We start from the raw sequence: 25,235 nt of genomic DNA, 5'->3' as shown, positions 1-25,235 counted from the left end.
TAATCTTTTGCGTATATCTTCAGTATTACTCAAAAGTCTTTCAAATATAATTCCTTCAAAGTGATGGTGCTTTATGTAACGTTATGTAATGTAAGTGACAAATCCCATTTGACATATGTGCTGGTTACTGTATCAGTCCACCAGGGCACTAGGGCTGCACGATATATCGCATGAGATTGTCACGTGCATTTCGTCAGTAAAGCCGGTTCCCTGATTACCTGCTTTCAAATGGAGCGTCATTTAATAGACAGAGCCATAGTTCACTGAAAAGCCACGCAATATCGCGTTCATTATCGAAGGCGATTCATCTGTGATATGAACGCGATATTGCGTGGCTTGTAAGTGATCTACGGCTCTGTCTATTAAATGCCGCTCCATTTGAAAGCAGGTGATGGCGACTTAGCGGTAATCAGGGAACCGGCTTTACTGACGAAATGCGTGTGACAATCTCATGCGATATATCGTGCAGCCCTACAGGGCACCATACAGACTTTATCAAAGAATTTGCTGATTTTCTATCGGAGTTAGTACTGGCTGCGGATAAAGTCCTAATTGATGGTGATTTTAATATCCATGTAGATAATGAAAAAGAGTTAGACAACACGTATCAAGACTGACTCATTGTCGTACTTTGATCTAATTATTATCATACTTTAGATCTAATTTTGTCACATGGAATCGATTGATGCCTTTGAAATTCTGCAACAGAGTGATGACATCTCAGATCATTATCTAGTCTCATGTATACTACCTTTAGCCAAGGCTGCAAAACCACCTCCCTGCCACAAATATGGTAGAACTATCACTTCTACCACTAAAGATTGCTTTAGAAATAATCTTCCTTGTCAGTTTCATCTCCTAAGCATACCAGATAGCTTAGAAGAACTCGATGTTGCAACAGAAACTACTGACTCTCTCTTTTCCAGAGAAAAGCAATCTGCATGGCAAAAAGCACTATGCAAATAAAGGTGGCTTGACTAATTGATAGATTAACCAATGCTGCGTGGTAAAATGCAACGGCTGTTTTCAAACTTATTGGTTTGATTAACTTGTTTTGCCTAGCCTAAGCTGTCATTTTCTTTGTGCGTGAGAGTTCATTAACATGCGGTGGCAATGGTGGATGCACAAAGTTCAATATTACATTACAGTTTTTGCCGTCCCGATTTCCTTTCCGTGAAGCTTGTGAAGTGAGTCACAAAAATTAATTGAAACTCAGCGTATAGGCTACTAGCAAACTCTTGCGTGCCATCAGGGGCCATATTCATAAAACATCTTAAGGCTTAAAGTAGCTCCTAACTTGCCGATTTAGGAGAAACTTAAAAATAATGGGCGTGTCAGTCCTAATTTTAGGATTCCTAAATTTTTGCTCCAAAAGTATTTCACAAAGCATTTTCGCACTAAAACCAGCTCCTAAATTTGTGAAAAGTTAGGGGCAATAGGCGATAGAGCCTTGGGTGATTTCTCTTATAAATGTAATAAAATACTTTAACATATAGATTTTAATCTGCAAAGACATAACATAAAGGTTCATTTATCTACAGGCAATATGCATTGAATGATAAAGAATATAATATTGCAGTCAAGTTGAAAATAATGTCCTATCACCGGCGCTGGTAGCCTTGTGGGCAGCTCGGGTGACCCGAGTTCGAGTTCCAGCTCGTGGACCTTTCCCGATCACGTCCCCCCCTTTCTCTCTTCCATTTAGTTTCCTGTCTACTGACTGTCCTATCATAATAAAAAGGCAAAAATAAATCTTTAGTAAATAAAATAAGAAAATAATGTTCTATTACCTGTGGCAATTGTTTCATAAGTTCACATACATATATACATGCCTCGATCCTCTCGAGCTGATTGGATAGATAATTTGAACGTACTCCCCCTGAACTTTGTTTATAAAACATCATTTGCCACTTGATTTCTACAATTTCTGAAGATGTAGACATGTATGAGGCTGACAATTAGCGGAACGTATACTTATTTAATTAGTGATTAGCCTACATTTTAAAACCTTTTTTTTTAATATGGCAACATGATATCTCGTGCTACAATTTAATCATAGAAATATCACTGACAGAGACCCCTCCCCCATCAGCCAATCACTGAGGACGAGGTCAACCCCACACATTCTCTTAGCTTAAGACTTCTCTCTACACCTTAGTAACAGTTGGTCTCGGCAGCTTTGTGAAAAGGTTTCTTTTAGAGAAAACTCTTTCCTAAGAACTTTACTACTACTTAGGAGAACTATTAGTGGCAAGTTAAAATGTTTTGTGAATACAGCCCCTGATCTCTTGTTTTTGGTTGGTACATAGATCGTCTCTTCTTTTTCTGCTCTTTTTCCTGTCGTGGCGTTAGCAAACAGGGTTACATAACCGCGTGCCCCCTTCTAGTTTGGAGTGTGGATCGCCTGTGATTGACCAAACTTCAACAATGCGAATAAATCACTCGCATATGCAATTAAACTTTCACTCTGGACAACTAAAGGCTGCAATACACTACACAACATTTGCCCCAGTTTTTCTCCTATTTACAGTCTGAACAAGTTGACGCTAGTTACCAAAAGTCAGAGCCAGTCTGCAGATTTGAGCATAATCGCGTAGTATATGATGGTCAAAGATTCAGATTTTTTAGCTTCAGACTTTGAATCCATACTGTCGGAGTATTTCAAACCATGTTTGATATTTTGAGCCGATTTTAGAACACATATAATCAGTGTATGATATGTGTTGCTAATAAATACAGTACACTGTACAGTCATATGGGTAAAAAGGAAAAAACAGCTCACGAATCACAAGCTTGGCGCTTGACGAGTGATCATGTTAAGACACTATAATATACAGCCGCTAGATGGAGCTGCGAGCTTGCGCATGAAATAAATGTATGAGAAAATGCAGAATCTGCCGTTTGTTTACTAATTGTTTGCAGCAGTTTCGTCATACAGTCGGGTTAATACAGCTCACATCACTCCCAGGTTGAAAAATACATAAATTATTTCTCATAAATTCAGAAAAATTACTGAAGAATATTAAGTGGTGCTCCACCATGAAGGAAAAATTGCTTCGGTTTGTACTGTACTGTTAGCTTTGTCTGGAGTTGACCACTTTCTGAGGTAAATCCAGATTCATTCATTATTAGCTATGTTAATATTCATCATTATTCAGGGCTCGACATTTACACTTTATCCTGGATAAGTAGCCGGATTAAAATGTAAATAGCTGCGAATGATTGTTAATATTACATTAAATGTAAAAAGCAACTGATAATGGATTATATTAAAGGTAACAACATAGATAAAAATACAGTATTTACCTATAACTCCTGTTGTAATCTGTTGAGTCCATACTGACTGTGTCTACCCACCCCTGTCCACCTCCATACGCACTTGGCTCGTCTTCCACTACTGCGGGTCATCTCATTTGTTTCAGCTGTCATGCGTATGACAGGCGCATGTTTCTGTTTGTGTTCGGAATGATTTTAGTCTGGTAGTGTGTGATCCTCAGTCGTGTAGTGTATGATGCCCAGCTTTTTCTCTGTAACCATTTACAAAGTCAGCAAGTGTATGATGCCTGCTGTTTAAAAAACTGTTCGATTTTAAGTCGTGTAGTGTATTCCAGCCTTAAAGGAACACTCCACTTTTTTTGAAAATAGGCTCATTTTCCAACTCCCCTAGAGTTAAACAGTTGAGTTTTACCATTTTCGAATCCATTCAGCCGATCTCCAGGTCTGGCGGTACCACTTTTAGCATAGCTTAGTACAAGATGTAACTAAAGAAGAGTCGAGTTTTAAATAGGAAAAATATTGAAACTCTTTGGTTATTTTTGAGTGGGATGCTAACATTCTAATCAAATTCAATGAACTATGCTAAGCTATGCTAAAAGTAGTACCGCCAGACCTGGAGATCGGCTGAATGATTTAGAAAACGGTAAAACTCAACTGTTTAACTCTAGGGGAATTGGCGATACACTAAAGGTAAATATTGAGAAGTGTACCGGCCCATTTCGAGCACTGGCACCACCACCAGTTCAGTTAAAATGATATGCATTAATACATTTTCACTTAAACATGGTTACCAAGTTTTAGTTCTAATTACTTAAGTTCTATAGATCATTAATATCATAAAATATCTATATATCATTAAATAAGGCTTGATTATCATAATATCATAATATAATGCCTGATTGACTGATCTTTAGAATGTACTTTCTGATATCACTTATGACTATCTAGTATCTTTATATCTAGTAACTAAAAAATTGACTAGCCATATATTCTGTCACATTCATGGATACACATAGATACTAAAGGAATCAAGGTGTATCAAGGTTTAGCTAGTCTATATTATGCAATGAGATGTGAGATAAGTATGTTCTCTTCCAGTACATTCCAGTACAGTCCCGTGTATTAAAAAAACCCAAGGTGGCTCTGTCACACCACGGGCCACTGTCCAAGGATTCCTGAGTGCCATGGCATCAGATATCACCCCAAAGGGCAAAACGGAGCAAAGGGTACAAAGTGAACTTAGAATACCATAAGGACACATGACAGGCAAGGTGTCTTGAAACCAGTGACATGATTTGCCCTTTTTCATTAGAATGCCACCCAATTTCACTCTCATGTAAATTAAATGTCACACTAAACACACCATACTCTGTTCTTAAGGCAATATTTTGAAACAGAACCCGCAGAGCAAACACTAACACCAAGCGAAAGCATATTCGATGAGCTACGCAGAATCTAAATCATGCGGCAAGCTCAAAAAAAATAAATAAATAAATACCCGCATTAGGCCAGATACACAACAGTGAGTAAAAAAAGACATACCGAGAATATCGTGGCTCCTCTGGTGGTCCTCAAATTCATAACATCTCCCCAGAAATCCTGCATTTTTCACAGACCCTGGGGAGGAACTTTAAAACTTCGTCACTTGGGGAAAATCAAACTGCACTTAAGACCGCAAGAGCTTCAATGATGCAGTCACTCAGGTCCGGAGATACTGATTATTCAGCTGGCTCATAAATATGGTCCGCTAGATAAAGATGTTAAAACCAAAGACCAAAAGATCAACCTAAAGCATTAAAACGTAGTTAAAAAAGCAAAAAGGAATGACAAGCTACAATCAGGATCTGTGGAAGAGGAAGTCCACGCACTTCCTAAAAAATGGCAGTCTGCTTCTACCAAGATCTGTCACTCTGACAAGTAAGCAGAAGTGAGAGAGAATCCTGCAAGTCTCTGCCAGTGCACACTTCTTATGCTGACGTCGGATGGGTCTCACTCCTGGTTGCAAAGACCTAAACAAGAGCCGATATTTATATCCGAGAGCCGTTTCAGTGTGTGAGGGTGTGTTGTTGTGAGCGTGCATGTGTTTTTCCACGAGCACTGGAGCTATACATGGCCTGGGAAGCCAGGACAGCATGCCAATGCTCTGAGCAGTTAAAGGGCATGAAGCAATATCAAAGGCTACTACACTAAAGCTAATATAATCACAAAATAATCAACAATCCTATGTAGCACAATTAATCACTTATTTACACAGTGTCCATACCTTTTTGTTGTTATAGGAATCATAATAAATCACATGGAGGATCCTTTCATAATTACTTTTCATTTCATATATAATATGTAATATACAAGTAAACAGAGAGTTTTTAGTGAACCCACTACTGTACGGTTGAACCAAAGGGTCCCTGCAATATAAAGGTGTCTAAAGCTAATGGAAATTATAGTAAAAAGATGTGATATTAAATGTGTAAAAGAGAACAAATGTTGCTATCACACAGACACAATGCTTCTGAGCTGAAGGTATGCACACTAATACTATGCTCTTGAAGAGAAAGAATGCATACCTGTTGTCCCTGACAACAGAGTAACCTTTGTAGGAAGTTGTGCCATTCAGCCAGTGAAGCTGTTGATGCCTATAATTAAATCTGAGAAGCTGCGCAGTATGTGTGAATGACGGGGGCTTAATCGAAGAATAATAAAATAAAAAAGTCCCATTCTAATCTAGGAGGAAGCACTGTTATATGGTTTGTCGGAAAGAAAGTTCATGGAAACAAATGAAAGGTCAAAACGATTAATCAGCGAATATTGTCATTTGATGTACTGAGCTTTTACCAAACTTAACCAATTACATTCCCACATTTGAATTTTAAAATATTTCATGTGGAAAAGTGGTTTTGTGCCAAAAAAAAAACCTGATCAACAAGCACAAACAGGTTACCTGAGCCATTTTCAGTTGACTAAGCATCAATCATGTCAAAGCATCACAGACACTTAGAAAGCCCCTGACTGTGTAAAGCTCACTCCAACTTAGATTACACTGAAATACTGCTACCCTGCAGGCACCTTTCACTTATATTGTGGCAATGAGCAAATAAAATAGCCAAGCAAAAAATCATGTGTGAAGTGCAATCATGATGATGATTAACAGAATGTGACCTAGGAATAATGATCATATCAACAAGTTAAACAACCTACATTCTAATAAATGATGCATAAGTTGATAAGGCTGACTGATATGGCTGATACTAATAATGTCATTGTGCATAATAAAAGTAAGCTGCACAAACAAGGTGACATGTGAAACACAATATGAAGAGAGAAGATTGAAAGATGTAACAAGTTATTCAGTCAAGAGCAATGAGTGATTTTCTCTTTGTCTTTTGTTTGTTTTAAGGGGACCTATTATGCCCCTTTTACAAGATGTAACATAAGCCTGTGGTGTCCCCAGAATGTGTCTCAGCTCAAAATACCCCACAGATCATTAATTATAGCTTGTCAAATTTGCCCTTATTTGGGTGTGAGCAAAAACACGCTGTTTTTGTGTGTGTCCCTTTAAATGCAAATGAGCTGCTGATCCTGGCACGCTTTCTAAAAGAGGGCAGAGCTTTAACAGCTTGCGCTTCGGTTGCTCAACAACAGCAAAGCTGGAGAATCTCACGCAGCCAAAATGACGACTGTCAGTAACGGTGTTCAGCCTTACATTGTTCAAACCGGAGTCAGACACTGAGGGAGAGACTCAGGAAGAAGTTACAACTTTTAGAATACGTTTTTGAATGGTTAGTGGATAAATGTATGTAGCTGCTGTGGAGTTGATTCAACTCATTGACTAGCATGTGCCATCATGTTAATCTTTTGTGCAAAAACGCCCACATAAATAGCGTACCTGTTTGCCAAATAGAGCCATACACACAAGGCCAACATTTATGATTGCTATCAAATGCTGTGAATGGTCTAATATTTTTTCCAAAATATTGCTCGGACAGAAACTCTCCTTTTTTAGCAATCGAGCTTGCCAGGGTCAACTTCCAAGCTAACAAGACTCTAAATAGTGCTCTGTGCTCGTCTGTGCAGCCAATGACAGAACAGTTAGCATGCTTTGCTCGAACTTTTGCCATGGCGTCAGAACAGGTACACCGTTGCCGCTTGCGAAAACAAAATGGCAACGCCGTGGGTGTAAACATACAGATTCATGGGGCAGTAATATTATAATAAGAGCCCCTTCCTACATCACAAGGGGAGCTAAATCTGAGCAGCTCATTTTTTCACATGCTTGCAGAGAAAGGCTTACCAAAACAAAGTTACTTGGGTGCCAGTTTGGACATTCAAGCGATTTTAGACGATGATTGGATGTATACTATTTTGAGCTACCGTGCTCGTGCACCTGCATTGTGGCACGAACACTTATACAAATAGTAGCTGCGTAAAACGCAGAAACTAGTTGTCAGTGCTGTCCTGTGATTTATCACTAAAGTAGCTTAGAAATTCAAAACTTATTATAGCATATATTTTTCTACTTTTGAAGGACCTATTTGCAACCCACAGCTTCACAATTAATAGAGAGACGGTATGACTAATTCACACACGCAATCGCTCGTACTTTTACTGTACTAATTTATCTTTATATGATTTACAACGAGTAGAAATCTGTAAGAAATGTTACGAACCATAGATAAAATACTGCTAATAGTGAGTTATGTCAGATCACTCTTTCAATAGGAAAAATATCCCACCTTTTAATAGTCAATCATATTTACAGTACAAACCTTGTCAGTGAACTATGAGGGCAAAAACAAACAAACAAACAAAATCAGTAATCGTAATCGTAAAATGCTCAATTAATCGAGGTTTTGATTTTAGGCCATAGTTGTCCAGCCCTATTTCTGTCCCTCCATAGACAGCGACGCGACTACCACTTTGACGCTTCAAAAAGTTCATAAAGAGATCGTAAAACTAATTCATATGAATTGAGTAGTTTAATCTAAATTTAATATTAACCCTTTAGTCCCTTTAACATTAACGAGCAATAAATTTGTTACAGTATTATTTATTAATCTTTCTATTAACAAAGACAGCTTTTGATTTTAATAATGTATTAGTAAATGTTGAAATTAACATTTACTAAGATTAACAAATGTGCATATTGTGCATATTAACATGTTAATATGGTTAACTGTTAACAAATGAAAACTTACTGCAAAGTGTTACCATAATTTTCTGATACACTTAAAACAGACTAAACTAATACTAGGCACAGGCAAACAGACTTTGCACCGCTGTACAGTCTCAAACCCTCTTCTCACCTAAGATTAACAAAATCTTGTACAACACAAAAATGTGAAACAACAAAATCCATGTGAATAGAGGTTTTGTTATTAATAAAAATCTGTAAAAAAAAAAAAAAAAAAAAAGATCCCACCACTTCTGTGCTCATTTATTATTAATGAACTGCATTTTAGAAGAATCTATGTCAACATATGTAAACAAGTGGGACCGGAAAGACTTGTTGTGAATTAGCTGTAGCAGAGCAACTGTGTTGCCTGCTGCACACAGACAGACAGGTCACAGCGCCTCATACTACTGTCCCCAACTACTCTAAACCTGCTGAGCTTATGGCTGTGCCCTCTGTGGCTTTATCAACAGCATTGTCTGCTGGGTCCCAGCACTCCCGAGAGCTGCTGATCCTCCAACCAGAGAACAATGACAAACTTCCTGTCTAATCTTCCATTCTGAACCAGTTCTGTAACGTTACCGCACACTCAACGAACCGTGAAATCTTCCCTCATCGCCAATATCCCGATAGAATCATGGCAGAGAACAGGCATGAGGAACATCATTGTCCTGAAGACACCTGAGTGATGAGTAAGCAACAGGTGGAAATTACAACAAGGCTCTTTGTTACACACCAGGAACTGGCCATTGCAATATTTTCAGATAAATAGAATGCTAACTTTGTTTAGCGACATCTAAACAATATACATAATTGCGCAATAACTTACAAGCATTTCCTTATCTGGATTCCAGTCTTACTCAGATTTGCCATTTGGACCTTAATCATCATTACATAATACTCACAACATACCGGAGACTAATAATTGTGTGGAAAACACAAGATAGCGATGTAAGCAAGCCAGAGATTGTTATCTTTAAGTATTACCAATACTTTAAAAGTGTAAACCAAAAAAAAAAAATCAGTGTAGCGACTGTTTATATGAAAACATAAGCCCTTATTGTTGCTTTACACACTTTGAAAAAGATAAATAAAAAGTAACAGTATTCACACTGCCAATTTAAATGTCAATAAAAAAAAATCATAGATACATGAATTTACCCTTTGCATTATCATAGACGTGACAAATCAAGCAAAATACCATGTAAACACAGCTGACGCTCCAAAAATAATACTATCTTTGCACCAAAAAGGTCGTTCAATGTCTATTTCTGATTTCTATTGATGACTCTTCAAATCCATTGGACTTTGGATGTTATGAGACATAAACTGTTGGATGTTATTAGACAGGTGCTTACTGCAATTTATTGATGTTTCTATTGAATATACAAACATTGTGCGTATTTATTTATATGAGCTTATATACTTAACGACTTATAGGGATAGTTCACCCAAAAATGAAAATTCTGTCATCATTCACTCACCCTCGTGTTGTTCCAAACCTGTATGCATTTGAGGGTGAGTAAATGATGACAGAATTTTCATTTTTGGGTGAACTATCCCTTTAAGAGTTGCTACTATTGCTTTGAGTAAATGATGTAGTACTGTACACATGGAAGTGCATCAGGGCTGTTAGTATCTACAGATGACAAATAATTTGTGGAGAAGGAAATATATACGTTGTTATGACTACATGGAAAATAAGCTTTTAAAGAATGAGAGAGAGAGAGAGAGGGAGGGAGAGAGAGTTAAGTGCACACTACATGTAAACACTAATAGCAGAAAGAGAGAAGAGAATAATCAATTGTTTACTATACAAATTCACATTACCTAGGTTTACAAAGATAGTCCTCTAAGTGATAAAAATGAGTGGACTTCAATCATAATTCTGAAAGGATGATATGAGTATGACTTTTTTATTATTATTATTATGGAATAATACATCACTATAAAAGGGAAATGATGATGGTAACAGTGACACAACAAAAGGAAATATTTACGTTTTATAAACAGCAGATCATGTCAGCTAAAAACTAAATGTATATATATATAAAGAGAGAGAATGTTGCTTGTATGTTCCTGTATATTCAAAATGTGCCCAAAAGACGAGGACAATCTTGTGAGGAAAGAAAATAAATCATACAACAAAAGTTATAACGTTTATGTATGTTTATAAATCCTTTTTATCGTTCCAGAGAGAGAGAGAGAGATTCATCGTCTGCTCCGCTGCTCTTTCACCGTTATTGTGACGCAATGATCTAAACGACACTTCCTGGCAGAAGCGTGATCACCCCAAAACAATGAAAGTATATTTCCACAGCAATACCATCTCAAATCAAACACGTTTCAAGTCCACTAAGACGATGTGGATGTTCTTGGGTCGTTAACAACCCAGAGAAAGTGATGCTTTAAACCTATCCCACCATCCGTTTCCCTCATCCCCGTCCCTTTTCTTTCTTTGAAATAAACGCGCGCAGAAACGCTCTAGGCTTCCAAACTCTCATCTCTAAAGAGACAACAACAAATAACTTTATGCTTACTGTGGTCAGGAGGGGTTTCATCTGTTCATTGCTATCTTCCTCCATTTGTTCAAACTGTCCACTTCTTCCGTCCCTAGCCGGAGACTGATTTGAATATGATATTTCGAAAAGCCCCTTCGCTCGTGTCACAGCCACTGAGCGCGTGTGAATGGTATTTTTACATATATCTGGGCTTGGCAAATCCCGCCCTTTTTGAGATTGACAGGTGATTTCATCCGTTCACTCTCAGGCGACCGGCTTTTTTCTTAGCCAATAACATCGCCGGAACGACGCTGGAATATTAATATTTATAAGAAGGGGAGGGGTTGATTGGCTATTGGGTGGTCTTGTACAAAATCCATTAGAGAAGCGATGAGGATGAGGATGATGATTTGAAAGAAGTATTATGGTGTTATTAGGCCTAATGTGTTGTAGAATGAGTGATAACGTAAACAAAAAGGAATGTCAAGGTAAAACTATCCAACCACTCAACAGCCTATTATAAGCAGGGACTGGTTGTATAGCAGGGGTTGACCTTTGCAGACCCTTAACCCCAACCTTGACTCCTAGCAAACACGAAGAAACAATACAGTACGTTTATAATACATTTTATTATAATAACTATCAGATCCTTATTTAAATTTCTTTGGTAGTCCTCCCCTGTTTGACAGGGTTGATTTACAACAATGTGGATGAAAAAAAAAACATTGTATTGTAAGGAAAAATTTTATTTACATTTAAATGCATTTAAATTTTAGGGGTTCTAACTTTTTTTGAACCAAGTACCCATCTGTTATACACACTGTTTGCAGACCCTAAATGTATCGTATATTGTAGTTTGGTACAGTATTTATAGTCAATTTTTTAATGCCTAATGGAGGTCCATCATATTGCACATATTGCATGTTTTATATATATATATATTTTTTTTTTTGTTCTTTTGTCAACATTTTCATTTAAATTTGTTAAAATTTGTTTGTTAATTAAATTTGTTGTGGCAAATCAAGACCGAAACAATATTGCATGACAGTTTTCATTTGCATGACAGTTTTCATTTTTTCATTTGTAGTTTTTATTGATGGAGTAATAAAGTTTAGGTGGAAAAAGATTAAATAAGTTTTATTGAAGATTAAATAAGCTAACAACCAGGGTTGGGCAAAAATACATCAAAATGTATTTTAAAATAAAATACCAAATACCTTAATTTTAAGTGTATCAAAATAAACTACAAAATACAGCAGTCACACCATGTATCAAAATAAACTACTGTATTTTTCTATTTTAAAAATACTACAAAATACTTTTACACGGGAGCATGAAATTTCTTCGCAAACCTTCCATCAACTGGCCTATTTGATCGATTCCTTCACCATTACACTGACTCAGTTGATTAAGCAAATAATGTTTGATAGCACCAGCTTTTCTCTGCCCAAGTCAATCAATAAATCTGACATATGCAACCAGAGTAGCACTATAACAACTTTAAACACATAAATATGCCTAACATGATAAATCAGTGCTGCTTTACCCCAAATACAAATGACTGGAAGAAGCGGAAGCAGCGACTGTGGCATAATAAAAGTTCAAAGCTGCTGTTGAGATGTGTGTCATGCTCATCTCTCGCAATCAGCAATTAGCAATCGTTCCAGCGGCCTCGTTAATGCTCTCACAGCATTCGGCCATGCTCTGCTTACAGTAACGTTAATAATCTCATCCATGAACATGATTTCTGCCTGAGTCCCGTCCCAATTCTTTTCCACCGGCTGTAGACGTGAAGACAATACATCCCATGATTCCGCGAAATCAAGGTGTCATTAAGCTGCGCATTTGTTTTGAATCAGCGACCTCTAGTGGCAAAAATGTACATATTGTGGCTTTAACTGATCAAATATTCACAAATCCCTGTGATGAAAGTTAGTTTTAAAGTAACCGACAGTTTAATGTTTGCGAATGACTCATAATTGTATCCTAATTTAGTTACTTGGTGTTTGGTAACGAAGGGCCTACTTTGCATCAGCAACACTGACTCAATGACAGACAAGTCATTCATAAGAAGACAACTGATGGCACCTGTATTTATAACAACTAGTTAATCATTCGATTGTTAATCCTAAAGATAGGGAGCTGCTGCTCATTACAGTATAATAGTTTTCAAGAACATTATGTAAATTGGTCAACTATTTAGACTAGGCTACCAAAACAAACACCAAAACTTAACATTAAAAATTATAGCAATTTATGCTAAAAATTACGCTAAAAAAGCTGGCAGCCTGCATGTTTCTTACCTTGACCACCTTCTTCCATATGGATCAATTTTCTGTTCTGATCTCAACAAGTTTCAGAGGCTGCAATTTTATGATGTCATCATGTAGACTTTTTACAAAGTATTTTACAGTATTTTAAAAATACAAAAATACAAAACACTGAAGTATTTTGATACAAAATACAAAGCCATTTTCATCAACCCTATCAAATACAAATTATAAAATACTATTTTTTATTTGAAATACGTATTTGAAATACATGTATCATAAATACTGCCCATCCCTTTTAACAACATACCTGCAAACTAGTCGCTTTTCGTTGAAATTCACCACTTTGAATCAAAATATGTCATTTATGTGAATAGTGTAGATCCGAAGAGTTTTTTTTCGGGGGTGGAGGGTATATTTATATTATTTCTTTGAGAAAATTTGCCGTGTACTGCACCTGATAGGCCCCAAATAAACCCCAAATTGAACTGAAGGTAATCAAATTGAAATCAAATTGCAAGCTTCTGAATCAAAATTAAATACAGTTGTGAAATTTGTGTCAATGCCCAGCCCTAGTGTCAATAAATGTTTTTAATTTTTATTATTATTAATTTTTTTTATTATTTAAAGCAAATGTTGTTTTTTCCACTTATTTTCTTGTCAGAGTGCACCAGAATGCTTGGTTTACATGTTAAAATCATAAAAAATTTTAACAAGATTAAATAAGGTTGATTAAATAATTGTTTTATTTAAAAATAAACAAAAAAATCAACTATGAATGACTGTGAATACTAATACCACTGATGATGAAAAATAGATCATTTGTGTTACTTTGGCATCAGAGACAATCAGGAACAAGAAAATTTTACATTTTATATATAATAGTCTTTTTTGTTGTTGTTGTTTCATTTCACATTATGACGATATTGGCTGGATTATTTATTTAAATGATTGTTTGTTTAACCATTTATTTCAGGTAATTAGCCAAGCTGAGATTACAACACTTATTGCTCGAAAATTTCTATCTTTGTACAGGGATGCCCCCTTGTGGTTCATAACTTCTCTGCATGTGTTATCCTTTTATCTAGGCTATAGTAGATGGATGGAGGTCTAAAATAAGCTTTAAAACAATGTCACATGACATTATTCTGTGTTACTATTCCAGCATTTAACAATTTATATATGATTAACATAATATAAATAAAAGCATTTAAGTTGGGTTTCCTGTACTGTATTTTATTTCACAACCTATCATGGTGATCAGATATTGCATTGCTCTTACACATCTTGAACTATCTGCACTATCACTTATTTACATTCTGTCATTGAAGCTGAATCCTTTAGTCCTTTAGTCCAAATGCCTTGTGTCAGAAGTGGGATTTGAACCCATGACTCCATCCGGAGACCAGAATGCTCAACACCTGTTGAGTCTGCTGCCTTAAACCACTTGGCCATCCTGACTCTACAGTTCAGTGGCGATAAACTTGATTATCATTACTTGCCATGCTTATTTCAATTTTGATTCTAAATGCCTCAAGATCAGCAAGTCTCTTTTAAAAAACTTCCAAAAATGTTGGATATTTGTTTTTACCCAGTATATCACCCAATGTTTACATCCTGAAACTGTGACGATTAAGAGCCATTCTCTTCATATTTTGTGGAGGTGGAGTCTTGAGACTTCTTAGAGAAAAACTAAATCAAAAACAAACTGAAAATCAGTCAAGACAAACACACCGTCAACAGTAATACTGACAAGTATTAAGTACCTTTTCTTCACATACTACTAATCTGAATGGATTTTAAGTTGGGGGAAATATTGTTACTTAAAGTAAGTATTCTGCTCTTCTATCGTCTGTCTCTCTGTGTTTGTGGGTCAGATAAGAGCTGGAATTGGTGGCTAGAATAGAATACCAGTGCAACTATCATATATCAATCCTCTTTATTTGCTCATTGTGCTCTTATGATGGTTTTGTATATCATGGCTGTTTTGTAAGTTTGCGCTGATTTCTTGTGTTGTTGCACGCAGGATCAAGTGAACATGCTCCTTCCAAACTTTGTTTTGGACCACCAGAAAATAGTGATATCTCCTGCGCCGTTATCTTTAGGTTGTACTTTTGTATTGTATAAGTTGTATTAGGGGAACAAAACAAAGCTAAATCTAAATCAAGTGTCTTTGCCAACAGTGTTTATCTTCTCATGTGTCGTCTCAGCAACTCTTCCTGTAAATCCAGATTTTCTGCTCTGAAAATATTTACAGCGACATTTAGTTCCTCTTCATTCTGATTTCAAATTCTCTAACAGTAAAGAGAAAAACATGCCTTTAACTTCTGTTTAGGGTTACTTCCCATAATTCCCACACAAAATCTCTCTCAGTGTGTTTAAAGATGCCTAGACGTGATGATATGACCAGCTTTTTGCAGCAGCCAGCGTCACTATTTGACCAGCGTGTGGTGTCTACATTCATGAAGATCAGGCCAAAGGTCATGGGGGTAAAACAAACTGTTCCACTTCAATTTCTTTTTGCTTCTTGATAATTTTAATTTGGGGGAAATGAGGAAACAGATAATGTGTTGTTTTATATCTTACAGGTTTTGGAAATATCATTAGGTATGGTGATGCTTGTCTTAGAAATCTGGACAGGATTTTTATTTCTCCTCTGGTCATGTCTAATTGTAAGTATGTTATTTCAACACCAGAACAACATTGTGCAATGAACAAATACTGAATAATGTTAATTTTCTTCACTGTAGTCAGTTTTAACTGGATCTGTGACAATATTAGCTGCATCCAAACGAAACAAATGTCAGGTTAGTCTGAATATCTAATGTTATAGAAAATATTTTACATTTAAATGACAGTATAGTACTCAAGTACAATGCATTATGTTTTAACCATCTCTAATCTATCTAAAGGGTATTTTTTTCATTTCAGGTCTTAATCTCGCAATTTCTAAACTGTTTCAATGCCATAGCAGCTGTTATCTCCATCCCATTTCATTGTGTTGACAGTGATGTAAGTGTCTGTAGACATCCTGCTTTGAGTCTAACAAAAGTACAATATATCTGCCAACTTACATTCAAAAGTGCTAATATAAGTGTGATCAACTATAAAAGTGGTTTAATAAAAGTGGGCAGTTTCTTAAAGACAAATGACTATTATTTATGACTACTAATAAAATGTGTTTATCATCTTGTTTCCATACTCACTCAGGGCATAACTCTGATTCTCCTGGTTGTCTGTGATGTTCTGGTCTTCATTATCTCAGTTATTGTTGCCTCATCTTCTTGTGACTGCTGCAGGAAGAAGGTAAAACTCATCAAGATGAAATTCAAAGACTCTTATCTTAAATAATCTTTAAAAATGTACAAATTAAAAAAATAAATAAATAAAATTCTGACACTATTAAAGCCGGGGACACACTTAACGATTGTAAGGCCGATTATGAATGTAAATTGATACTTATGACTGATCGCGCTCAAACGCGTCCAGTCAGAGCCAGTTGCGTTCAGTCTGCGATTGCAGTCGGTGCTTAAATTCCATGTGTACGTATTTAAATCGGCTTCAGTCGCAGGAAACAATCGCTTGTATGTTGAGCACCGTCTTAGAATGTTTTAGCTAGTCGTTAAATGTGTGCCCGGCTTTACTGACCCTCATGCCATTCCATACCCCTATTACATTTTGTCTGTGGAACACAAAAGGTGAAACTATATAGAATATCCTTCAATATAATGAAGATGAATGAGGACTGGGAATTTCATTCTGCAAAATGACAAAAAAAAGCATCAAAAAATGATTCCTTATATCCTTGCAAGCTATATATTTTCTAAAGACATATAAGGAACATAAGGACATATCAGTTAAACCAGTTCACAAAAGCAGCCTGACAGAAATAAAGTTATATTTGTTTTTGTTCCACATTTTATCTCTTATGAGTATTTAACTGCATTTTTACAGAAACAAGTGACCTCGTTTTCATATCATTTCTGGTTAATTAATGCATTAGAAGGTAGATTAACAACTGCCACTGCATCCCATTGAGATGCATCCAATAATGAATACAACACAATAATGATGTTCTCTTTTTATTGTGTCCTCTAGTTAAGAGATGTTGCAGTCAGTTACATAAACAGGGATGTGCCTTACATGACTGACAACAATATTGTGCTTCAGGGCCAACTAGGCCATTTTGCACCTCCACCAAACTACGAACCAAGTCCTCCAGCACCTCCAGCATACTACAACCCAAGTCCTTTTGTACCCCCACCAAATTATGATGCAGCCCCATCAGCACCTCCACTAAGATACGATCCTGGTCTTTTTGAACCTCCACCAAGCTACAGTCAAGTCCTTCTGGACCTCCAGTGAACTATAATCCAGGTCCTTTTGACATTCCATCAAACTATTAGGAAAACAAGGAGCAATTTCTAGTCTGTTGATGAAATCAGTTTTATTGGAGCTACTTATTCAGTTTTCTGAATATAATTTAAAAATTCTACCACAAGTCTCATGCTAACATGTTCAAATGTTAGTTTAAAACAGTGTGACTGTTTCATATTAACAATTATTAAAGGATTCATTCACTTCAGAATTCAAATTTCCTGATAATTTACTCACCCCCATGTCATCCAAGATGTTCATATCTTTCTTTCTTCAGTCGAAAAGAAATTAAGGTTTTTGAGGAAAACATTCCAGGATTTCCTTTTTTCGAGGAATAAGGGTCTTATCTAGCGAAACTATTGGTAATTTTCTGAAGGAAAAAAAAAAACGTTTTAACCACAAATGCTCATCTTGCACTAGCTCTCCAATGCGCCACATGTCACGCGTGACCTTTCCAACATGATTGCGTAATGCGCGGCGCAACACAGAGCAGTGCAAGAAGAGCATTTGTGGTTAAAAAGTATATACATTTTTCTTTTTTTTAGAAAATTATTACTCGTCTGGGATCGTGTAGAGCCCTTTGAAGCTGCAATTTGAACCTTGAACTCGTTGAACCCCAGTGAAGTCCACTATATGGAGAAAAATCCTGGAATGTTTTCCTCAAAAACCTTAATTTCTTTTCAACTGAAGAAAGAAAGACATGAACATCTTGGATGACATGGGGGTGAGTAAATTATCAGGACATTTTAATTCTGAAGTGAACTAATCCTTTTACAGTGTGATACCGTCATGATCACAAGTTGGAGTGCCCTAGTTAGACACTAGAGGGCACTCCAACCCGGACTATTGCTTCACCACTTTTGGTCTTCATTTCCCATAAACCACTTCCCGGACTCATTATCCCATCATTGCATTCAGCTGTTTTGTGTTTGATCATTTGTGTCTGTCTATTTATACCCTGTTTGTTTCTGCTTTTGTTATTGAGGTTTCATTTACGGTCACCGGCTTCTCTGTTTGTTTTTCCCTTGTTTTTGTATGGACTGTTTTGTGGATTTTGACCCTTGCATGTTGGATTACGTTTCTGGATTACCCCATTAAAGCTGCACATGGATCTTACTCTCTTGTCTCTGTACCACACGTGACAGATACCCCCATAAGCTTTCTTTGTAAATACACTACTGCATGTTTTTCATTGTACCTTGGAGACGAGTTAAAAATTATTTTCATTTGTAATCAACAGCATGTCACAGACACAATAGAGATTATATTGTATTGAACTTTTAATGATAAACACATACTGTGTTTTTTTTACTGTAATTATTAGGTCCATTAGGTGTGAATACAAGATATTATTAGTCATCATAAAACATTATCAAACACAGTCTCTGCCAGATTATTCAAATTGTTGGTATTTTATGACATTTTATCAGAATAGTGGCCAGTGTTAAAAAAATAGACAAATTGCTGCATACTGTATATAAGTTACATATCCCAGAATAGAGTGAAGTTTCAGAAACATGCATCCATTTTCTAAACTGTTTAGGGTCATTGGGAAGGTGCATGGAGTCTGTTCCAGCATCTCAGACCATTAAAAAAAGAGAAACACCCTAAACAGATAACCATGCTGGGCTATCACACACACACGCACAATGTACAATTTAGTGTCTCAAATTCACCTGTCCTGCATGTCTTTGGATTGTAAGGGAAAACTGAGCACAAAGTGGTGTCTCATAAACATGCAAACTTCACATTTCCTCCTGGCTCAACCGTGAATCAAACCAGACACAGCGCTACCCACTGAGCCATATATCACAAACACCCATAATATCACAAAAATTATATGCATAAACTTCCCTCAGGAGGTGGAGTCTCATAAACTGCCTTTTAACTAAATTACAACTTAAAGGGAAAGAGGAAATGACAAGAGCCAAGACAAGAGCAACATCAAGGTAAAGCAATCTATTAATATATTGATTATTTTCCTAAGATTGTAGAACAGATCTGTTTGATACTGCTAATCTGAATGGACTAGAGGTTGGGAGGAAGACTATTATTTAATATTATACAATATGTGGAATACAAATACAACCTTAGATTGGACCTTTAGATCTTATGTTGTGTGATGAATCAAATGAACATGCTTCTTCCAAAGTTTTATCAGAAAATAGTGATGTCGCTTGTCCCTTTTTTAGGCTGTGAATTGTTTAGGATTAAAAAAAAAAAAAAAAAAAAAAAAAAAAATCAAATAAACCAACCGCCAACACCGTTTGGTTAACTTCCCGTCATGTGAGGTCTTCTAGTAAATCCTGATTTTCAGCTCAGAGAATGTAAACAGTGATTTTTTTTCTGCTGGTTTCTCTTTGGCTGACTGCAAAGAGAAACAACTGTAGAGTTAAAAAAAAAAAAAAAGTTTAAAAATGTTACTGATAATAGTATAGATGTAAAAGTACATTAGCTTGTTAGTAACCAAAATCTAACTAAAATTGAAATGGCGAAGTACATCAGATTTGGAACATAACATTTCTTACACTTCCCATCCCAACACATATCTCTCTCAGTGTGTTTAAAGATGCCTAAACGTGATGATGTGACCAGCTCTCAGCAGAAGCCATTGTCACCATTTGACCAGTACGTGGTGTCTAATTTCATGATGATCAGGCCGATGATTATGGGGGTGCCATATCTTCATCTGAACCACTTCAAGGTTTTTTTCTGCTACATACTAATGTTGGGTCCATAAGGAAACCAATACAGTAAGTTTATAATAAATTTTATTATAATAAAAAAAATGCTAATCAGATCCTTATTTAAATTTCTTTGGTAGTCCTCCCCTGTTTGACAGGGTTGATTTACAACAGTGTGGATGAAAAAAAAAACATGTATTGTAAGGAAAAATTTTATTTACATTTAAATGCATTTAAATTTCAGGGGTTCTAACTTTTTTAAATCAAGTACCCATCTGTTATACACACTGTTTGCAGACCCTAAATGTATCGTATATTGTAGTTTGGTACAGTATTTATAGTCAATTTTTTAATGCCTAATGGAGGTCCATCATATTGCACATCACAGCTGTCACTATTGTTTTTTTTTGTTTGTTTGTTCTTTTGTCAACATTTTCATTTAAATTTGTTAAAATTTGTTTGTTAATTAAATTTGTTGTGGCAAATCAAGACCGAAACAATACAATGCTCAAATGCTCAAATCACACCGCATTTTTTCATTTGTATTTTTCTATTGATGGAGTAATACAGTTTAGGTGGAAAAAGATTGAATAAGTTTTATTGAAGATTAAATAAGTTAACAACATACCTGCAAACTAGTCGCTTTTCGGCGAAATTCACCATTTTGAATCAAAATATGTCATTTATGTGAATCGTGTAGATCCGAAGAGCAATATTACTGCTGGCAATATTATCTGGACAGGATGTTTTTATCTTCTCTGGTCATGTCTAATTGTAAGTATGTTATTTCAACACCAGGACAACATTGTACTATGAACAAATACTGAATAATGTACATTTTCTTCACTGTAGTCAGTTTTAACTGGATCTGTGACGGTATCAGCTGCATCCAAACGTGACAAATGTCAGGTTAGTCTGAATATTTAATGTAATAGAAAATATTTTACATTTAAATTACAGTATAGTACTAGAGTACAATGCATTATGTTTTAACCATCTCTGATCTATCTAAAGGGTATTTTCCCATTACAGGTCTTAATCTCACAACTTCTAAACTGGTTCAATGCCATAGCAGCTTTTATCTCCATCCCATTTCATGTTCTTGACAGTGATGTAAGTGTCTGTATAAATATCTCTGCCAAACTTACATTTAAAAGTGCTAAGAAAGATCAACTATAAAAGCGGTTTCAACTGTAACCAGATTAGCTCTACACTAATCTGTACTTCAATATCAATCATGATGTGCCATTTCTGACAATTTCTTCAAGACAAATGACTATTTATGACTACTAATAAAATGTGTTTATAATAAGTTTATAATCATCTTGTTTCCATACTCACTCAGGCTGTGACAATTCCCTTGGTTGTCTGTGATGTTGTGGTCTTCATTATCTCTCTTATTGTTGCCTCATCTTCTTGTGACTGCTGCAGGAAGAAGGTAAAACTTATTAAAATGAAGTTCAAAAATGTATATTAAATAATCTTTAAAAATGTACTAATTGAAAACAAAATTACATTCTGACACTATTTACTTAACCTCACACCCCTATTACTTTTTCTTTTGTGGAACACAAATGGTGAAATTATATAGAATATCCTTCAATATAATGAAGATGAATGAGGACTGGGAATTTCATTCTGCAAAAAAACAAAGCATCAAAAAATTATTCCTTATATCCTTGCCAGCTATATGTATTCTAAAGACATATAAGGACAGCTTTGTTTGAGGAATGAAACTTTTCAGTGAAAACCAGCATTAGTTCTTCTTTTCAATGAATCAGCTGAACCAGTTCACAAAATCAACCTGACTGAGAGAGTTATATTTTTTAATGATGATTCTATGCTCTAGAGAAGCAACCGAATCATTTACATATTAGTACTTTCATGGGGACAGAAAGAGCCACATTTTATCTCTCATGAGCATTTAACTGCATTTTGACAGAAACAAGTGAACTTGTCTTCATATCCTTTCTGATAATAAATGTAGCCTGGTAATACCAGACTCTGCTACTTCACTTTGCTTCGTAGACAGAGTCTGGAATGGCATAATAGAGAAGTGTTTTCTCTCTCGCTAGGGGACGCTTGTCTGAAGTTTAAAATCATTGGTTACCCGTAAGCCAATCAGATACGTTTAGTTATGACGTATGTTATCCGCCTGTACAGCCGCATCGAAGCACAGACATCATGCATCGAACTCAAATCTATGATTGAACTTCCACTGTAAACCTGTTGTAAACACATGATGATGTGAGCGAAATACCGGAGTGAACATGGCTGTAAACGACTTTTGCAGATTATGCGAAGTTAATGCATCCCGAAGTTTGCATCCCGTGTCTCGTTTCCCATTTCCGCGGTCGTTTCGGTTTTCGATTTCTCTAACCTACAATGTAAAACTCGGCGCTTAGCATCTACGTCACGGCTCTCAGCCCGCCCTCTGTTCGTTGATTGGCCCGGCTGTTTCCAGACCGGTGGCAAACACAAAGCTCTGACGCTGTATCAGACTGAGTACAGAAGCGAAATGAAATTGAGCGGAAGTAGGAAGTCTGACGTAGTCAGGCTATAATAAATGCACTAGAAGTAAGATTAACAGCTGCCACTAGGTGTCACTGCATCCCATTGAGATACATCCAATAATGAATACAACACAATAATGATGTTCTCTTTTTATTGTGTCCTCTAGTCAAGAGATGTTGCAGACAGTTACATAAACAGGGATGTGCCTTACATGACTGACAACAATATTGTGCTTCAGGGCCAACTAGGCCATTTTGCACCTCCACCAATCTACGAACCAAGTCCTCCAGCACCTCCAGCATACTACAACCCAAGTCCTTTTGTACCCCACCAAATTATGATGCAGCCCCATCAGCACCTCCACTAAGATACAATCCTGGTCTTTTTGAACCTCCACCAAGCTACAATCAAGTCCTTCTGGACCTCCAGTGAACTATTAGGAAAACAATGGGCAAATATAGCTGCAAGCAGCAATTCGGGGCCAAGCCCCAGTAGGGGCAGTAGCGCAATACGGAGCAGGAAGAGCAAAAACAGCAGAAATTGAATGTACATGCAAAACATCTGGTTCAGAAGGACAGGTGGAAATGAAATGAAAATCAATAGAAGTTCAGAGAACGAACACGGAATGAACTAAAATACTTGTATCTCATTGAAGAGGAATAAAGATTAGCACAATCCTTATTTGGATAAAAAAGGTATCAAAATGACTCATTACACACAATTGTATAAAGGAACCCCACACGAGATTCGAATCCACGACCTCCGGGTCCAAGGTCCATTTCTCATCTCATTGCACCACTGTGCAAGTGAATGTTTCCACACCTGCCGAAGTTTATTAGTTCATGTGAAAATGAACTCAAAATGAAGAATTCTTATAAAGCTGCACTTTAGATCATTCTGCAGCTCATCATGCTGTAGTGCAATACAGAGCAGGAAGAGGAAAAACAGCAGAAAATGAACAAACATGAAACAGCTGGTTCAGAATTACGGGCAAGAATGAACTCAGAATGTACATAAGCTTAGATGAAAATGAACACAGCATGAAACAAAAAGCATTTATTTCTAATCCAAGAGGCAGTAAAGGAATCAAAACACACTATTTTATAAAACCGCTCCACCTGGGATTTGAACCCACTAACTTCGGATACAGGGCTCTTCAGATAACTGGCTTTACACATTGAGCTACTTGAGGATGCACATTCAACAGACTGTGGAAGAAACCTTTTAGTCTAACAAAGAATTCACAAAAAAAGCATTACTTAGCATGCTAACCATATTAGCATGCTAAGCTAACTTCATGCTAATGAAGCTCATGGTTAACTTGATAACTGAAGAGCCACATTAAAGAGAATGACAACTGGTTAGCATGCTAAGCAATTAGCATGCTAAGCTAACTAGCATAAGACAACAAACACAAGCAAGGTCACATTCAGAGATGAATATCTTGGGAATGGTAGCGAATATCAAAAATCCATTCAGTCATTTCTGTGCGGCTCGGTCCAAAGATCACCTGAGCTGATTTTGGATAAAATTGGACAAAAATTGTAGGAGGAGTAGCGAAAAAACTGTTTTCCATTTATTTCAATATGGCGGACAGGTACATTTAAGGAAAATGACAAATGACACATCGTCGGAATCGGCATAAGCCAGGGAATAAAATGACATAAAGCATACACATTTTGGAAAGTGTTTTCAAAAGTTATAAGTGGTTTTGCAATAATCATTACATCTGTGGAACATTAGGTGGCGCTGTGTTGAAACTTCTCAGGTACCTTCAGGACCTTCTAAAGGTCATACATACCAATTTGTGTGAAGATGTCAAATTGTTTAAAAGTTATTGCAATTTATGACAAAATTCAAAATGGCGGACACGTGGTTCATCCGATGTTGACGAATTCGATATCCTCGGATTCGGCATGGCACAGGGAATCCATAGACACCAAGATCTTGATTTTCTAATAAAGTGTTCAAAAGTTATTGGCCAAAATAGCCATTTTTCAGATCTCATGACCTGTAGGTGGCGCTGTTCCCAAATTTGGCATGGAACCTCAGATCATGGTCTTGATCAAGTGTACCAATTTTAGTTTTGATTGCTCAAAGTTTGGCCGAGATACAGCCTCTATAGCAATTTTGGGTCAACCTCGTTAACTTCGTGACATCATAACTTTTGAACAAAGATGAATAAAAAAAATCTGTTCAGTCATTTCTGTGCGGCTCAGACCAAAGATCACCTGATCAAAGTTTGGACAAAATTGGACATATTTTGAAGGAGGAGTAGCGAAAAAACGGAATACTGTACTTTTCAAAATGGCCGCTACTGTAATGGGCGGAGACTTAATGTAAGAATTTGAATAGAATCAGCATGAAGAGATGAATCAGATGTACTAAATTGTATTTTTCTAGAGCAAATGGTTCAAAAGTTATAAACTTTAGAATGTTGAATTTT

The 25,235-nt window shown here is 36.4% G+C and overlaps 2 protein-coding genes and 1 long non-coding RNA gene across 21 annotated transcripts in view; 1 reads left to right on the top strand and 2 right to left on the bottom strand.

Moving 5' to 3' along the window:
- The window catches only part of slc4a7 (solute carrier family 4 member 7), a 55,478-nt gene extending 44,334 nt beyond the window's left edge, over positions 1-11,144 (bottom strand). For 2 of the 17 annotated variants that reach the window (XM_048153727.1, XM_048153726.1), the window contains exons 1-2: positions 10,984-11,108; positions 9,042-9,124 (exon numbers count right to left, since the gene is read on the bottom strand). In XM_048153727.1, coding sequence (XP_048009684.1) covers positions 9,042-9,110 — 69 coding nt within the window. In that variant the 5' untranslated portion in view covers positions 9,111-9,124; positions 10,984-11,108. Of the gene's footprint in view, positions 1-4,818; positions 5,335-9,041; positions 9,125-10,983 lie in introns of those variants that run through there. The other 15 variants (XM_048153725.1, XM_048153728.1, XM_048153729.1 and 12 more) reach the window with 12 other exon arrangements.
- A 3,633-nt stretch (positions 11,145-14,777) lies between these two features.
- On the top strand, positions 14,778-23,238 carry LOC125244193. Of its 3 annotated transcripts, none has more exons than XM_048154233.1 (7): positions 14,778-15,042; positions 15,588-15,703; positions 15,803-15,886; positions 21,128-21,184; positions 21,308-21,388; positions 21,621-21,713; positions 22,956-23,238. In XM_048154233.1, coding segments are annotated over exons 1-7 (633 nt in total). In that variant the 5' UTR covers positions 14,778-15,041; the 3' UTR covers positions 23,157-23,238. The 3 variants fall into 3 exon arrangements, with proteins under 3 accessions (XP_048010190.1, XP_048010189.1, XP_048010188.1); XM_048154232.1 differs by lacking the exons at positions 21,128-21,184; positions 21,308-21,388; positions 21,621-21,713; positions 22,956-23,238 and adding exons at positions 15,965-16,021; positions 16,146-16,226; positions 16,425-16,520; positions 17,313-17,861 and having other exon boundaries at positions 14,861-15,042; positions 15,550-15,703; XM_048154231.1 differs by lacking the exons at positions 21,128-21,184; positions 21,308-21,388; positions 21,621-21,713; positions 22,956-23,238 and adding exons at positions 15,965-16,021; positions 16,146-16,226; positions 16,425-16,520; positions 17,313-17,861 and having other exon boundaries at positions 14,864-15,042.
- On the bottom strand, positions 16,426-21,898 carry LOC125244194. The gene is made up of 3 exons (XR_007179248.1): positions 21,791-21,898; positions 21,617-21,700; positions 16,426-16,507 (listed from the first exon to the last, which is right to left on the bottom strand). It is a non-coding gene; the product is annotated as an uncharacterized LOC125244194 (long non-coding RNA).
- Positions 23,239-25,235: the final 1,997 nt, after the last annotated feature.

The sequence above is a fragment of the Megalobrama amblycephala genome, linkage group LG13 (genome assembly GCF_018812025.1).
Source record: "Megalobrama amblycephala isolate DHTTF-2021 linkage group LG13, ASM1881202v1, whole genome shotgun sequence".
NCBI lineage: Eukaryota > Metazoa > Chordata > Actinopteri > Cypriniformes > Xenocyprididae > Megalobrama > Megalobrama amblycephala.
Note: the sequence above shows the minus strand (reverse complement) of the source record. Positions and strands in the feature narration are given on the sequence as shown.